Source organism: Gaeumannomyces tritici, assembly GCF_000145635.1.
Source record: "Gaeumannomyces tritici R3-111a-1 unplaced genomic scaffold supercont2.1, whole genome shotgun sequence".
In the NCBI taxonomy this organism is placed as follows: domain Eukaryota; kingdom Fungi; phylum Ascomycota; class Sordariomycetes; order Magnaporthales; family Magnaporthaceae; genus Gaeumannomyces; species Gaeumannomyces tritici.
Genome location: NW_008804545.1, coordinates 7807712 through 7823238, shown reverse-complemented (window position 1 = coordinate 7823238; position 15527 = coordinate 7807712). Strand labels below are relative to the sequence as shown.

The 15527-nt window shown below is 58.8% G+C and overlaps 6 protein-coding genes across 6 annotated transcripts; 4 read left to right on the top strand and 2 right to left on the bottom strand.

The window, feature by feature from the left end:
- Positions 1-128: 128 nt before the first annotated feature.
- Positions 129-2005, bottom strand: GGTG_02495 (deoxyribodipyrimidine photo-lyase; the record flags this gene model as incomplete). Its single annotated transcript, XM_009220267.1, has 2 exons — positions 129-678; positions 747-2005. The coding sequence occupies 2 exons, from the start codon at positions 2003-2005 to the stop codon at positions 129-131; spliced, it is 1809 nt and encodes a 602-aa protein (XP_009218531.1).
- Positions 2006-3016: 1011 nt separating this feature from the next.
- Positions 3017-3398, bottom strand: GGTG_02494 (40S ribosomal protein S21; the record flags this gene model as incomplete). The annotated part of the gene is made up of 2 exons (XM_009220266.1): positions 3017-3248; positions 3367-3398. 2 exons carry the CDS (start codon positions 3396-3398, stop codon positions 3017-3019), a joined length of 264 nt encoding a protein of 87 aa, XP_009218530.1.
- A 467-nt stretch (positions 3399-3865) lies between these two features.
- Positions 3866-7027, top strand: GGTG_02493 (structure-specific endonuclease subunit SLX4). Its single transcript, XM_009220265.1, has one exon. The coding sequence runs from the start codon at positions 3884-3886 to the stop codon at positions 6854-6856; it is 2973 nt and encodes a 990-aa protein (XP_009218529.1). The 5' UTR covers positions 3866-3883; the 3' UTR covers positions 6857-7027.
- Positions 7028-7200: 173 nt separating this feature from the next.
- On the top strand, positions 7201-8891 carry GGTG_02492 (hypothetical protein). Its single transcript, XM_009220264.1, has 2 exons — positions 7201-7456; positions 7544-8891. Exons 1-2 carry the CDS (start codon positions 7302-7304, stop codon positions 8460-8462), a joined length of 1074 nt encoding a protein of 357 aa, XP_009218528.1. The 5' UTR covers positions 7201-7301; the 3' UTR covers positions 8463-8891.
- Positions 8892-9286: 395 nt separating this feature from the next.
- On the top strand, positions 9287-12864 carry GGTG_02491 (kinesin; the record flags this gene model as incomplete). The annotated part of the gene is made up of 4 exons (XM_009220263.1): positions 9287-9329; positions 9401-9440; positions 9518-9637; positions 9711-12864. The coding sequence occupies 4 exons, from the start codon at positions 9287-9289 to the stop codon at positions 12862-12864; spliced, it is 3357 nt and encodes a 1118-aa protein (XP_009218527.1).
- An 823-nt stretch (positions 12865-13687) lies between these two features.
- On the top strand, positions 13688-15304 carry GGTG_02490 (60S ribosomal protein L23). The gene is made up of 5 exons (XM_009220262.1): positions 13688-13827; positions 14268-14315; positions 14430-14676; positions 14756-14833; positions 14904-15304. The coding sequence occupies exons 1-5, from the start codon at positions 13814-13816 to the stop codon at positions 14934-14936; spliced, it is 420 nt and encodes a 139-aa protein (XP_009218526.1). The 5' UTR covers positions 13688-13813; the 3' UTR covers positions 14937-15304.
- The last annotated feature ends 223 nt before the right edge of the window (positions 15305-15527 follow it).

Genomic DNA, 15527 nt, shown 5'->3' with positions numbered 1-15527 from the left:
CAAACCCATTCAAGCCGATTAACCCGGCTAGATTCATGGGCAAGGCTTTGCCGCCTCGCTCGGCCGATACCGTCTAGTCTCTCTTTTGCTGCGCTCATGCCTGCCAAAGATACCGATAGAAGAGCCCATCACATATCCTTCGAAATGCCCTCCTTATAAGCGGCCAGCGCCCTCTCGCGGCAGCCCTTGTGCTCCACCATCTGCTTCGGGTACCCCCTCCTCTGCGCCTCGGCCCCAACCCCCCTCCCGTACGGGTCGTGTATGGCCTTGCGGTCCTTGACGCCCCTGAGCTCGGGCACCCACTTGCGGATGTAGTCGCCATCCGGGTCGAACTTCTCGCTCTGGAGGAGCGGGTTGAAGACGCGGAAGTAGGGCTGCGGGTCGACGCCGACGCTGGCCGCGAAGCCCCAACCGCCGTTGTTGCTGGCGAAGTCGCCGTCGACGAGATGCTCCATGAAGAAGCGCTCGCCCATGCGCCAGTCGATCAGCAGGTCCTTGGCCAGAAACGAGGCCACGATCATGCGGCAGCGGTTGTGCATCCACCCCGTGCTTGCCAGCTGTCGCATTGCCGCGTCCACGATCGGAAAGCCCGTCCGGCCTTCGCACCAGGCGCTGAACTGCTCGCGGTCGTACGACCAAGAAATGTTGGAGTATTCGGGCTTGAACGGCTTGTTCATGCTGTGCGAGCAGATGGTTAGCCGTCCGACCAAAGACCCAGAGACAGACAGGGGGGAGTGGCGACTTACCACACGTAAGGCCAATTGACTAAAACATGTTTATAGAAGTCGCGCCAGGCCACCTCGCTGATCCAGGTCTGCATCCCTTGAGAGCCCCTGTCCAGCTTCGCCGTGCTGGCAGACTCTTGCGCGTGATGGACCGCCGTCCGAGCACTCAACGCACCACTCGCCAGGTAGGCTGAGATGGAGGAAGTGCCATCTCCGGCGGGGAAGTTGCGCTCCGCGGCGTACTGCCCGATGCGCGTCTTGCAAAACGCCTCTAGCCTCTTGCGGGCCTCGTGCTCTCCGGCCGGCCAGAGCTGGCGCAGTCTGTCTCGGCTGTCGGGGTCGAGTGCCTTTGTGTCGGGCGCTTGTGGCACTTCAGATTCGAATAGGTGTGAGAACTTTGCCCTCGCACTTGCAGGGTTCTTCTGGGGAGCCTCGACGAGCTCGACAAGCTTTGGGTTGGAAGCGGTATACTTGAGCCAGGCGCGGAACCAGGGCGAATAGACCGCGTACTGTTTTCCTGTGCCACTTTTGAGGCATCCTGGAGGAACGATGCACGTGTCGTGAACAACCTCCATCGACTTTCCATTCTCGGCCAGCATCCTGACCAGCTGGGCCTCCCTGCGTAACTCGTCTACTTCATACTCCATGTTGGCGAACAGATGACTGACGCCCCAATCCTCCAAGAGATCCAGAACACGTTGCGGAACCTGGCGCCTCTTCTCCACCGTCTCGATATGAAGAGGGATGTCTAGATTCGCTAGGTCCTGCTTGAGGACCTCGAGATTCTGCAACGTGAAATCGACCCTGACCGGCGACGTCAAGTGCGCCTCCCAGTCCTGTGGGCTGATGATGTACAGGGCTACCAGTGGGACGCCTGCAGCCTTGGCCTTTTCACTGGCCATGCGCAAGGCGGTGTTGTCTGACGTGCGCAGGTCCATCTTAAACCAGTGCATCACGGCATCCCCGATCTTGACTTTCCGCCGGATGGGGAGCGTCTGTGAAAGGGCCTCTTGCAAATCCTGGATGGGCCGAGGTAGTTCTTCGCTGGTATACGCCCGAGCGCGCTCGTTGCTCATCTCGTGGGGGTAGAACTTCCGCATGACAATGCCGCTCTCTTCGGCATCTTTGTAAAACGGATGTGGCTGTCGCAGGCGGTCTATCGCTGAGGGCTGACCTGCAGGCGACTCGGGAGACCCCGAAGTTGTGCGGGCCTTCTTTGAGCCAGCGCCGTTGACCTCCTTGACAGGAGCGGATTTGCGCTTCGTCGTTCTAGGAGGCATTGTGGATAATGTGACAGTAGAGATGGCGAGATGGTGTATCCGAGGAGGCAGGTTACGGAATGAAGCGGTGATACGAGGATTTGCGAGACGAATGGAGATGTATGCGAAGCGCAAGGACGACATGGATGAAGGCGAATCCAAAAAGCAGCGACAGCATTGTAGCAGTCAAAATTCCAAGTTGGTAAGTATCGGATGGAATTTTGTGATGGCGATTTGGCCGATCGCCTCTGTGTCATCCAGTTCTTGCGATCGCAGCGCCTTTCATGTGGCTTGCGCCTAGCGCGAAGCAAGATCGATGATCCCTGCAAATCCCTGGCGCGTAGGCTTGGAACAAACGAAGCGCATCCAACTCCAGGCATTCGCCCTCGCATCAATCAGCTCACTTGCACCTGCACTTGGGGGCAAGATAACAAAGACCGCACAAAAGGGTTGGGGCTGAAAAACAAGGCAAACGAGCAAGAAGCACAAGTTGAATCATGTTAGATGTAAGACCCGTATCTGTACTATGGCCAATTTCTCCAAGGCCACAGCTTTTTGAAGGCCGTATTGATCTGCGGCACGGGGACTATCGAGTAGCCCCAGAGTCCTTGGACATGGAGACTGCACACGAGGTGCATCCGAAGACACTTTGCCAGCCGGGGTTCCACAGGCACAACACACGAGGAATGGCATCGATGATCGTCTGGTCGTTTCGAATCGTGCACGAGGCGGAGAAGTCGGTCGGACGTATGGGCAGTCTCGTCACAGATTCCGCAGAAAAAGTCAGGGTAGTCATTCAGAGTTTCGAGCGGACTGCCAAGACAGAGCCCGCAGTCCTATCGACGAAATGCAAATCCATTGGCCCTGATCCCGTTGATGTTCGCCGTTTTCCGAAATGCTCGATAGACCCAAAAGAAACCCTGTCAAGGAACCGGCGTCATGGTCAGCAAACGGTTCGGAGTGATCAGTGTCGGCGGCGCGGGTAAAGTCGTACCAGTCATGCCCATTCCCATCATCCAGAACCGAACCCGTTTATCGTTGAGCGCTGAAGACGTTCTTGAGGAGACCGTCCCTCTGGGCCAGCCTGTTCAGGGAGTCGTCGCCCTCGCCCATGGCACGGACGAAGCCGCACAGGGCGTAGACGTGGTTCTCGCCCTGGACGGCACGGCCATTCTCGTCGACCTTGGCGATGGAGATCTGCACCGAGGCATGGTCCTGGGCCTTGATGATGCGGTTGGTGGCCGAGCACTTGCGGGGGACGTAACTGTGAGGTGAGGGGTTTCGTCGGTCAGTCTTTTCCTTGGTGATTCGCGCGGTCGCAACCATTGGCCTCGTGGCCGTCATCGATTGCAACTCCTCCTCCCCGCTCGGCGTCGACTTACAGGTCGACGATCTCTCCCTTGTCGTTCTCCATTTTGGCGGACTTTGAGGTTGTTGGCTAAAAGTCGTTTGGATTTTTGGCTGCTGGGATGCTGGGGAAAGAAGGGTCGCTCTTTTTTCTTCGTGATGAAATTTGACGTTTGGTTGACCAATTTCCGGGCTGTGTGCCGGACCGCGGGTTTGTGGGGCGCTGGGCGATCTGCCTGGGAAGTTTGAAAGTCAAGCAGCACGTGACGTCGCGTTAAGTCCGCGTTCCTCCCGCTCGGCTCGGCAGGGATTGTTGACCCCGCAAACCCAATCCAGATCAATGGAGGTGCTGTTGCAGCAAATAGGGGCACATCAATCTCGCTGACGCCATTCACAACCATCACGAACCGAGCCCTCTCCCGAGCCACACCCAGCCGAAACGACTCTCCCAGTCCAGGGACCGACAGTCCACGATACCCGACACTGTCGCTTCCCACTCGGCTTGATCGCGCTCTGCGCGGTTATGCGGTGCGTTGCCGACTTGCGGTGACGATGGCCTCGCCGTCTAGGTTCCTTCCATCTTCGCCATCAAGACCAGGCACCTATGCGCCCCGATCGTCGTCGCCAGATCTTCCCTCAGTCGGCGAGCTTGTCGCCCGCTACGCGAAACAGCCGACACTCCGATCCGGCAGCAACGCTACGCCGATCCCTGCCGATGTCGCCACCTCTTTCACGACCGCGTCGACCCTGCTCCGAACAACCCCGGCGATATCTGCCGAAACACAAAGAGCCGGTGCACGGGAACCCCTTATTACTACACCGCAAAAGTCCTTGGCCGAGCGCGAGATCATAGAGATATCACCGGATGTCTCGCTCGTAGTACCGGAGCCGGTGTCGCGAGCAGAAAAGAGGACGAAGCATCTTGCTGCCCCGCAAGTTGCAGCGCAGGGGTCGGAAGAAAACCATGACAGTGTTATAAACATCGATCCCTTCAAAGCGCAGTCTCGGAGAGCCCAAAGGTCACCTCCGCCCAAGGATGTGTGCGAGATTCCACAACCTATCGGCCAGGCTCCCTCCAAGGTCGTCAAGCCCGCGGCCCGCAAGCCGCCGGCAGCTACTAGGCGCAAAAAGGCCGAGACTGTTAGCAGGCATTTTTCTCCTTCTGTCACCGAACAGCCTGCCCCCGCCAAACCTGCCGAGCCGAAACCACGCCGCCCAAAGGCCAGCAAAGCCACCTCAAAAGTTACTGCCGTCCCCATACCAGAGCCAGATCCCACCGATGTAGAGGAGGCCTTCTGTCTTGAGCCGGCACTACCAAGGCGGTCAGACTGGACCCCGCCACGTGAAACAGCAACGCAGCGCCCATCAGACTCTCCATGCCTCAGGGTTTCCGCATCCCAGGCTCCGGTAGATACGCAAGAGCCCTCAACTATTGGGCCGGGAGGGGTGTTCGAGACATTGCAGGACACATTTGCTTGCCCCCTGGCCCAGCCACCAGGTCGTAGCCACTCTCCCGAGAAGGATGTCCCTCCCGTGGCAGCGCTGAAAAAGAGGAAGGCGATCCAGCTCATCGGTCCATCCAGAGAAGCTTCTGCCTCGAAAAACCCATCTCCCACCAAGCTCAAGGCACCGAAGAAGAAGCCCAGAACCATCACCGAGCTTGCTACCGCAGCCTATATCGCCCCAGCATCGAACGGCGCCGCGGAAGTGGCCAAACCAGGCTCTATTGTGAACTATCTCGAACCAGAAGGTGCTGAGCATGCCCTACAGCATGGACACCCGGTCTCGAGGCCACGCAAGCCCGACAGGAGGAGAAAGGGGAAACAAGGGCATCGCCAGCTCCTACTCTCTCCCGTATCTGCCATGGACCAGTCCGCACAGCAGGACTTTGTGTTTGGAACATCCAGTCAACTGGCGCAGGAGCAGTCCCCCACTTTCCTCAAAGACCTGCACCAAGCTCTGAAAATATCCAGTGAGCTCCCAGAAGACCCCTTTGCCAGTCCTTCAGTGGCAGGATCAGACAAAGGGAGGAAGCTATGGGCTGCTGGCGCTCGTGGTGAGGACGGCGGCCTAGTCGACGTGGAAGTTATTGACCTCCTCAATTCGCCCGCCTTCCCCGATGATCCGATGGCCGTCGTTAGGGCAGAAATGCAGAAGAAAATGCCAGAGAGCCCAAGCGATAGGCTCGAAAAGGGAAGGTCCAAGATAGCCCCCGCGATAGAGATCGAGTCCTCGGCGTCCGACAGCGACAGTGAAGCATTCACTGCGCCAGTAGCAAATACACAGTCCAAGAGCACGCACTTTTCGACGCAGCGCCACCCCTCTGCGCCGCAACCGGCTTGGGGGCCACCGGAATCCAGGCCGCATATGACCCCGACCGTTGACTTGGATGAGGACGCAGGTGACTATGAGCCGCCGCCCAGCAACCAAGAAGCGCAACAGATACAGCAGCTACAGCAACACGACCTTGAAAGCAGGCAAGCAGCAGCTCCCAGGCCAAATTTTGAGCTTATGACGGACGCCCAGTTGGCGAGCCAAGTCACCAAATATGGGTTCAAGGCCATCAAAAGACGCACGGCGATGATTGCTTTGCTTGACCAGTGTTGGGTCAGCAAGACGGGGGGCGTTCCAGCAGCTGCAGGTTCTGCCGCGTCAATGTCGACCACGGCCACGATGGCACGGGCTGGCTCCAAGGAGCCCTCAAGTAAGCCGGCCACAACTTCGCCGAAGAAACCCAGGGGCCGTCCGAGAAAAGATAGCTCCGTCGCTACCACCACGTCAGAATCGGCTTCTGGTGCCGCTGCGCCAGCCAAGCCAAGGGGAAGGCCAAAGAAGACTGCAGCCACCGCCAGCAGCCCCAAGCCGCGGGGGAGGTCGAAGACTAGTTCCCCTGCAGCTAGTCCGAAACCACGGGGAAGGGCGAAGAAGACAGTCTCTCCTGAGGCAAGTCCCAAGCCACGAGGCAAGCCAAAGAAAACTCCACCCTCAGTCGCAGCCAGTGCCAACTCCAAGGCAATCTCCGCCTCGATGCCTCCACCTCCAGTCCCGGCGAGGGCCCGAACCCCCACGCGCGGCAGGAAGGCAGCGACGCAGTCGGCCATCGAGATTGCAGACTCGGACGACGAGAGTAACTTCTCGCGCAGCCCCCACTCCTCCCCCGAGCACGTCTTCTCCTCGCCCGGCGCCGTAGACCTATCCGTCAGCGAAGATGTTGACATCACACTCGCGCCGGGCAGTCCCACCACGGCGACTAGGCAGTCCGAGGCGTTTAGCTTCATCACCAAGGCGGTCAAGACGGCGCCGCGGTCCGACGACGTGGCGAACCCGTCGTGGCACGAGAAGATGCTCATGTACGACCCTATAGTGCTCGAGGACCTGGCGGCCTGGCTCAACTCGGGTCAGCTGGACCGCGTCGGATTCGACGGCGAGGTGTCGTCGTACGACGTCAAGATGTGGTGCGAGTCACGGAGTATATGTTGTCTTTGGCGTGTAAATCTTCGTGGTAAGGTGCGCAAGAGGCTTTGAGACCTTGTATTTGAGCACCAGATAATATTGGGCAGGGGGGATGTATTCAATATGTTTGATTTTGAAATGTCGGCATTTTGTATTTCTTAGCCTTCATTTTTTTTCAAGGAGGCAATAACGTCCATAAATTATCATGCGAAGACGAACCACCAATTCTAGTCGGTTTCCCGATTCTTTTGCCGCACTCTTGAGATCTCATAGTTGGCATTGGTAAGTATTCGGTTGAGGTAAGCCTGTACCTAATGCCCATCAGTGTAAAATGCAGCCAGCAATGTATTGTCGGGCCTCCACATTGGTAGCGCAGCTAAGGACGGCGTCTGAGCTCAGATTGGCGACCGGCACTCGGCTGTCCGCCTGACGTCGTGCCTCGGCTTGTTTGTTCACCCCCTCAAAGACGACAACGCGGGGATTGAGAAGCCACACAGTAACCCTCCATGAGCTCGAGATGAGGACTGTCAGTTCCACTCGAATACTGCGTGTGGGCTCGGCGCAAAAGTTACAAAATTTCTTTGCAGAGAGCCTATCGCCAACACGTCGTATCCAGGCCCAGACACAGCTACGGGACATGACAGCCCCAGCAAAGCCAAGACCGAGTGCGAGGTATGGAATTCGATATTTGAGGCGACTCGGCTTTCACTTACATGCCAAAGTCATGGATGCTAACATGACAAAAAAAACAATACAAAGCATACTATTGGTGTCCCCAGCCAACGAGGTCCTCCTCCTGCATAGGGTCCAGACCTCGAGCGCCTTCCCCTCGGCCCACGTCTTCCCAGGCGGCAACCTCTCGCGCTTCCACGAGAGCGGCCACGTCGAGCTCGAGGACCCGCTGGCGCAGGGGGACAGCCCCGAGTTCCGCGCGGCCGCCATCCGTGAGACGTTTGAGGAGAGCGGGATCCTGCTCGCCGTCGACGCCGCCGCGCGCGGCGGGCGGCCCGTCGAGCTCACGGCGGCCCAGCGCGACGCCGGGCGCCGGGCGGTGCACGCCAACGAGGTCACGCTTTCGCGCTGGCTCGAGGGGGTCGGCGGGGTGCCGGACCTGCAGGGCTTGCGCCCCTTCACCAGGTGGATCACGCCGGGCAACGTGCCGCGGCGGTTCAACACGCAGATGTACCTCTACATGCTTCCTCTATCTAGTGGAACCGCTACGGACCGCAACGTCGTGCCGGCGACGTCCGACGGCGGGCTGGAGCATACAGAGGCCGTATTCGCGCCGCCGCGCACGTGGCTTGAGCGTGCGCGGCGCGGCGACATCGTCATGTTCCCGCCCCAGGTGTACCTTTTGTCCCTTGTTGCAGAGCATCTGCAGCCTCTGAATACGGACAGCTCGTCGTCGCTGGAGACGCGGCAGCAGAGGAGGGAGTCGCTACTACGGTTCGTGCAGGAGACGCCCTCGGACGGGGTGGCGTGGGCCGACAAGGTCATCAGCCCGTCCTTCATGGGGCCGGTGGACAAGGGGGGCGGCGGCGATGACCGGATCGTTCTGGGGCTGTCGAGGCCAAGGGGCGATCCCGATCGGGTTGTTTATGTCAAGCTGGAGAAGGGCGGGTCCAGGTTTGGCGAAGTGCGCATGCACCCTCAGAGGAGCACGACCGGGAAGCTCTAGGTAGGGCTCGCTCTAGGCTTAGCCGGCAGTCTGGGGACGGAGTCAGAGAGGCCCATGCCTCGTGCCTGCATGATCCTGAAACTATTTACACTGCATGCTGACCTGGCGAGGAGGCCGGGGGCGTCTGCAGCCAGATCCCCGCCTCGCCTGCGTCGACTGGTGGAAATCAGGGAGCGGGAATTGGAGGGTCAGGCAATTGAGGAGGTAGCTTGGTGGTGGGCGCCTTGGAATTTGCGCCGTGGGGCTAGCACTAGTTTGCAGTGCCCGTTCAGCTGGGTGAGGCTTTGCAGCTTCTCCATCGAGCCACACGCACAGTGCTGTGCGTCGAAATTCAGTGGGGGGCCTTTGGCTGCCGGCCCACCACGGTTGCCAGGGGCGACACCAATGGGCAAACAAGCTGGGCCAAAATAAACCAGGGTCGACAAGGCAGGGCCTCGCAAGCGAGAAGACGTGCCGCGTGAAAAGTGCAAATGCACGCAACAAAGCTGCCCACAGCGACAGGGAGAGACGTCACCACGGGCCTTGTCGACCCTTGCCCGCGCAACTCGACATTGCTCTACGGAGAGTTTTGTTTCTTACTTTGATCACAAGCAGTGCTGTGTTTATCCTTCGCCCTTCTCCTTACCCATCTCGTTTTGCATATCTCGGGCATCTCATCCCATCATCAACCACCTCTCACCCCTTCTCCCACTTGTTGTTCCATTTTGTTTACATGCGCCCCGAGGGTTTGACTTGGACATCACACGAGTCCGGCACGCAGGCGGAGGAAGCGCCTCCACGATTGCGCCCAGATTTGTAGACACCAGCATCACGACACAGCAGCCATGGTTGTTGGCGACCCCAACGCTTCGTCGATAAGCGTGACGGGTATGTTCTGGGCAACAATTAGGAACCCGAGGCATGGCGGGGAGAAGGCTAACATGAACCGCTACCTCCAGTCCGAGTGCGACCATTCACAATACGCGAAGCCGCCCAACTGTAAATGCCCTCGCAACCCACCTCGACGAACCCCTCCTGACCGCCTTTCCCAATACTGACCTTGGATGTGCGCGCAGCGTGAAAACCGACGAAGGCACACTCTTCCTTGGTGATGGCTCGCTCGCCAGCGCACCAACACCAAAACTCAAGCAGCATGGCCTTCGATCCGTGATCAAGGTCGTTGACGACAGATGCCTGTATGTCTCCAGCAAAAGGCCCCAAGGAACCTGCCTCGTGGACCATGGGCCGCTAACTCTGCCCGACATGCAGCGTCTTCGACCCCCCAGAAGACAACCCAGTCCAGAAGTTCTCGCGATCCGTGGTGCCCATGGGCAAGAAAGTCAAGGACCAGGTTTTCGCATTCGACCGGATATTCGACGACAACGTCTCGCAGACGGAGGTGTACGAGGGCACGACGAAGCCGCTACTGGATAGCGTCCTAGACGGCTACAATGCCACCGTTTTCGCATACGGCGCCACGGGCTGCGGCAAAACGCACACCATCACGGGCACGTCGCAGCAGCCGGGCATCATCTTCCTAACTATGCAGGAGCTGTTCGAGAAGATCAATGACCGCAACGACGAGAAGGTGACGGAACTGTCGCTTTCGTACCTCGAGATCTACAACGAGACCATCCGCGACCTGCTCGTGCCCGGCGGCAGCAAAGCGGGCCTGATGCTGCGCGAGGACTCCAACCAGGCCGTCAGTGTTTCAGGCCTGACAAGCCACCACCCCAAGGACGTCCAGGAGGTCATGGATATAATCGTCAAGGGCAACGAGTACCGCACCGTCTCGCCAACCGAGGCCAATGCGACCTCTTCGCGCTCCCACGCCGTGCTCCAGATCAACGTCGCCCAGAAGGATCGCAATGCCGACGTCAACGAGCCGCATACCATGGCAACACTCAGTATCATCGATCTTGCCGGCAGCGAGCGTGCGAGTGCCACCAAGAACCGCGGCGAGCGCCTGATCGAGGGCGCCAACATCAACAAGTCGCTACTAGCGCTAGGGAGCTGCATCAACGCACTTTGCGACCCGCGCAAGAAGAACCACGTGCCGTACCGCAACAGCAAGCTGACGCGGCTGCTCAAGTTCTCTCTGGGCGGCAACTGCAAGACGGTCATGATTGTCTGCGTCAGCCCGTCGAGTGCGCACTTTGACGAGACGCAGAACACGCTCCGGTACGCCAACCGGGCCAAGAACATCCAGACCAAGGTGACACGCAACGTCTTCAACGTGAACCGCCACGTCAAGGACTTCCTCGTCAAGATCGACGAGCAGATCGCCCTGATCAACGAGCTCAAGGCCCAGCAGAAGGATGCCGAGAAGATCTTCTACGCCAAGTTCCGCAAGCAGCTCGAGAAGCGCGATGGTGTCGCCCGCGAGGGCATCGTGCGCATCCGCGCCGCCTACGAGAATGCGACCCAGGAGCGCCAGGAAAAGATCACCAACATGAAGAAGCTGCGTGCATTTGAGCGCCGCATCGGTCTTCTGTCGGCATGGATTGCCGCGTTCGACCATATATGCGACGCGCACTCTTCTGATCCCGAGGACATCATGCCAGCTAGCCTAGTGGCTATGCGCAGGACCGCCCATGGTATCCTGGCCGAACTGGAGAACAGCCGCCAGCACCTCCACCAGAAGATCGAGAGGTCCAACTGGGAAAGGGGTGTCGACTCTGCTCTGCAGCACAGTATCACCCAGCTTTCGTCGGGCGACGGCAATGTCGACAAGGGCGAGATCTCCACCCTCACCAGGGAGGTGGAGCTGCTCAAGTCCAACTTCATGAGGGAGGCGTACAGGGAGGTGATGGAGCAGGAGAGGGCGGGCGATGCGGCAACCGTGCAGGTCTTGCTGAATGCGCAGTTCGAGATCCTGGCCTCGCTATCCGAGACTTTGGCAATGGGAGAGGAGGAGGCCGTAGCACATGCCAAGGCCATCATCAACCGCCTGCTCGAGGCCGGCTGCTCGGCGGCCTCGCACGTTGTCAAGCCGGACGGCGCCGTCATGCCTGTCGAGATGTTCCCGCCGACAAAGCGCGGCACGCCCAGAAGGAAGAAGGTCTCCAACGTGCACGTCAAGCCCTTGGCTGCCCCTGTCTTTTCCGCATCCACGCTATCAGTAGGGCAGCCAGAGGCGATCGCGTCGCCTACGAAGAGCTCCCCCCGCCGGCGCAAGGCGGCAGTGTCGAAGAAGGGTGTGTCTTTTACGCCATCCAAAAAGAGGGTGTCCACCGCGGCGCGGTCAGTCCGTTGGCGCGACGATGAGACGGAGCAGGGCACCCTGGCCGATTTCGAAAAGACCCCCCAGAAGCTTTTCGAGTCCTCACCAGAGCGCAGCTCGCCCGAGAAGGAGAGGGCCATGCCTCCGATGCCTGCGCTGCCATCATACCTCGCAGAGGATATGAGCATAAGCGCAGATACCAGCAGCATCAGCCTCGCCAACACCACGATGGACGATTCCATTTCCGAGTCCAGCCCATCACTTGCTATCCCACAGCCGTCCAGCTTGTCAGCGAAGCCTAATCGTTTCCAGACGGGCTTCTTGACCAAAGCGCGCGTGTCGTCAATTGGCAGTGTCGGCGGGTCTCCCCGCGCGGCGGGAAACCTGTCGGTTAACTATTCATCGAGCCCAGACTGCGACAGGAGGAAGTCGCCGCTTCGCGCTATCGACGCGGGCAAGGCGGCCAACTCTCTATCTCCGTCGGCCGGCGGTTCTTTTGGATTTAGGAAGTCTAGCAGCCCTCAGCCGCCCTCGAACCTTGGCTCCCTGGACGAGAACACCCCGTTGACGGCCCCGGTCCGCCGTGTCGGCTCTGCGTCGGCATCGACGTCGTCGGGCTCGGACTCGGAGTCGACCATCGACACTAGCAAGCTGCGCGCCGCCATGCATAACGTGAAGCGACGCGACAGGCTGTCCCTGATGGCTGGAGGCCTGCCTGGCCTGGGAGCAGGCTTGGCGGCGTCATCAGGCTCGAGGCGCATCTCGTCTCTGGGCACCACAGGTCACCACCGCGCATCCATGTCGTACTCGGGCCCCGCGCTGGCCAGTTCGACCAACGGCATCTCGCGCCAGCGGTTCCGCCGCAACAGCTCCGACCGACGTGCCAGCGCCGAGCGGCGACGCAGCCCGCCCATCTCATGCTCGCTCCTCGGCGACCTGGGCGCCACTAAGGGAGAGGCGGGCGGGTCGTCCGGGTTCTCGCGCTCCTTCACGCCCGGCCAGGCGAGGCGTATGAACCTGAGCAGCAGCGTGCAGAGGCACCGGGAGGACGTCGGCAGCGCCAACCACGGCGCCAGCCCCGGCGATAAGAACCAGGGCAGATCTAGGAGAATCACCATTGGCACCGCCGGGATGGGATCGCTGGGCGCTAGCAGCGCGCGCAAGGAGGTGGCGCCGAGACCGAGCATTGTATGGCGGTAGAGAGAGCCACAGCCTGTCGGCGGCTGTCGGATGGGATGCATGATGCGCTAACGAACGAGATTGGTTTTGTTTATTGACCTTTGCATGTATTTATTTTGCGGCGGGATTTCCATAGCCCCCCGTTGTCTTCGTCATGTTTCTTGCTCTTGTTCTATTCTTATGTGTCTTTTTTTCTTTCTCAGCCTAGTGGAGTTGGACAAGCCACCGTGTAATGTCTCAACTGCTAGCTGGCTGGCTTTTTCATCATGCCTTGTTGGGCGAGAGCTCGAGGAAGCGAGTCATTCATCTCAGGCGGAGTTTTTTTCTAGTCTCCTTGACGAAATGGCACGAGGTTGGAGCTGATTCTTGTTAGCCCCCCGTTGGTCTGCAATATTTAGGTATCCCTATGCCATGTGCAACTTGCATCCCTTTTCCTCGTCGCGAGCCCAGTCTAGATCCATTTCAACAGAATAGGTATGACGTCAAGGAAGCGCTTCGCTTTGAGGCTCGCCTGGTGCCCTCTAAAAATTGACACGGACCTGAAGTCCCTCTTCTTTCTGCGACAAAGGTCCGCGTTTTTACTTCCCAGCTGGTACCCTCGCAGCCGTCTCAATTTGTGAAAAAAGGTTTAGCGTCAAAGAAGCAGTTGTTTGACCAATAGAAAACGATGTTTGTAAGGTGACATCCGGAGCCGCTACTCAGCCTCGTCAAAGTAGCAGCTGTCTGACCAATAGGGACGGTGCTTGTCAGGTGACATCCAGCTGCCTTGAGAGGTGGGGTCATCCACCTCCAGCTTCTTATCGCCACGTGATTTATCATTTTGCTCCTCTGCTCTAGGGTTTCCCACCCACATCTCCTCCCGCTTTGTCTGGCCCGCCATTTTTTTCGCGGCACGAATTTGACGACGACATCCCCAACGCCTGCTTGACCACCGTTTTTCCCAAGCAACCACCCCTTTAACTCAGATAAAATGGCCAAGCTTTCGTGAGTAGTGCCCCTACCGTTTTGACTACCTCACGCCAGAGCCATCGCCGCCCAGAACGAGAGAATGCCACGCAACCCGCCCGATAAACGACGCCGACAGCGGCCCGCCGAAATTCCCCGCGCACGATCAGGGGAGATGGTGACGGAATGAAGCTTGGGGAGAACAGAGCTGGACAGGAGAGCACTGGCAACGAGGCACGAACGAGGGTCTCTGCGATTGAGCAGGAGGGCCATCCTGGGATTTGATTGCTGTCGAAGTGCTGTTGGAACATCTGTCCTCGGAATTTTTGCTCCACGACAAACGAATTGCGGCGAGCCCGACACGAGCGGACGAGCGTTGCCGGCATTCTCTCGGCACACCACAACTTGGGCGGCACGGCGTTTTTCTTGTCCAACACGTGCGGTTTTGGCTGACCAGTCGCTCCTTTTTCCTCCCACAGTCGTGGTGCCCCTGGTGGCAAGCTCAAGATGACCCTGGGTCTCCCAGTGTACGTTGCCGCTTCCTAAACTCCCGACCGACGCTTCCCGCTCCTGTTCGATCCGATGGCCCTCATCACGACGGCCGGGTGACCTTGGTGAGCGCACAGCTGACGACCCAACAGTGGTGCCATCATGAACTGCGCAGACAACTCGGGCGCGCGCAACTTGTACATCATCTCGGTCAAGGGTATCGGTGCCCGCCTGAACAGGCTGCCGGCCGGCGGTGTCGGCGACATGGTCATGGCGACCGTCAAGAAGGGCAAGCCTGAGCTGAGGAAGAAGGTCCACCCCGCCGTCATCGTCCGCCAGTCCAAGCCCTGGAAGCGCACCGACGGTGTCTTCCTGTACTTTGAGGACAACGCCGGCGTCGTAAGTTTCTCTGCCGCACTCTCGAACGACAATTGCAAGGAGCCTCTGGGCCGTTGTGCTTACCTGTCGCGCCTCGCAGATCGTCAACCCCAAGGGTGAGATGAAGGGCTCTGCCATCACCGGCCCCGTTGGCAAGGAGGCTGCCGAGCTGTGGCCCGTATGTTGGATGCCCCATGGCAATATTGCTTCCCTGCCCTCAGATTGCGCGACTAACACGTCTCCCGCAGCGTATTGCCAGCAACTCCGGTGTCGTCATGTAAATGGGTTTGTTTGTCGAATGGAATTTATAGACGAGCGGGCACCAACCACATTCCGCGGACAGGGAGCGTGGCTGGGTGGGTTGGTCTGGGCAGGAATAAAAGGCGATGTCGCCGGCCCTATGCCGGTCCACGATGACGAGGGAGGAATTAAAGATGGATGGATCTCGGGAAAGGATACCTCGAGACGGGGCCGGGACACTGAACCTCTCTTGCACCACACTTCTTTTTGGGCAGGGCTTTGCATTTCGGCTGGCTGGCGGCGTGTTACGGAAAACTCATTCATACCATTGCCAATGATTTCAAGGACGGTCAAGACCAAGCTCTGGCTGAGAACTGATGATGAAAATGTCAATTGCGCAAAATCGGTACAGGGATTAGAAATGCAACATTTTTACAAGAAACTACTGCGGCCATAGGGGATTATGGATGCGAAGGGAAGTTGGTGGAGAAACGGGGGCACAATATGAAAGAGCGCAAAGAGCAGGAGGAATGGGAGGGAAAACTTGGGAGATGGAAAAAGACAGATGTTGTGACAGGCCGTGGAATAATTGTTTTGGTCACCGTAGTCTACTGCATGCTTTTAATTAGCCG

Excerpts from the sequence above, each read along its gene's own strand:
- GGTG_02492 (XM_009220264.1), top strand. The coding sequence starts at position 7,302 with ATGAGGACTGTCAGTTCCACTCGAATACTGCGTGTGGGCTCGGCGCAA. Across the intron at positions 7,457-7,543 it reads AAGCCAAGACCGAGTGCGAG|CATACTATTGGTGTCCCCAG; the intron begins GTATGGAATTCG and ends AACAATACAAAG.
- GGTG_02493 (XM_009220265.1), top strand. The coding sequence starts at position 3,884 with ATGGCCTCGCCGTCTAGGTTCCTTCCATCTTCGCCATCAAGACCAGGC.
- GGTG_02490 (XM_009220262.1), top strand. Across the intron at positions 14,677-14,755 it reads TTGAGGACAACGCCGGCGTC|ATCGTCAACCCCAAGGGTGA; the intron begins GTAAGTTTCTCT and ends CGCGCCTCGCAG. Across the intron at positions 14,834-14,903 it reads AGGCTGCCGAGCTGTGGCCC|CGTATTGCCAGCAACTCCGG; the intron begins GTATGTTGGATG and ends CGTCTCCCGCAG.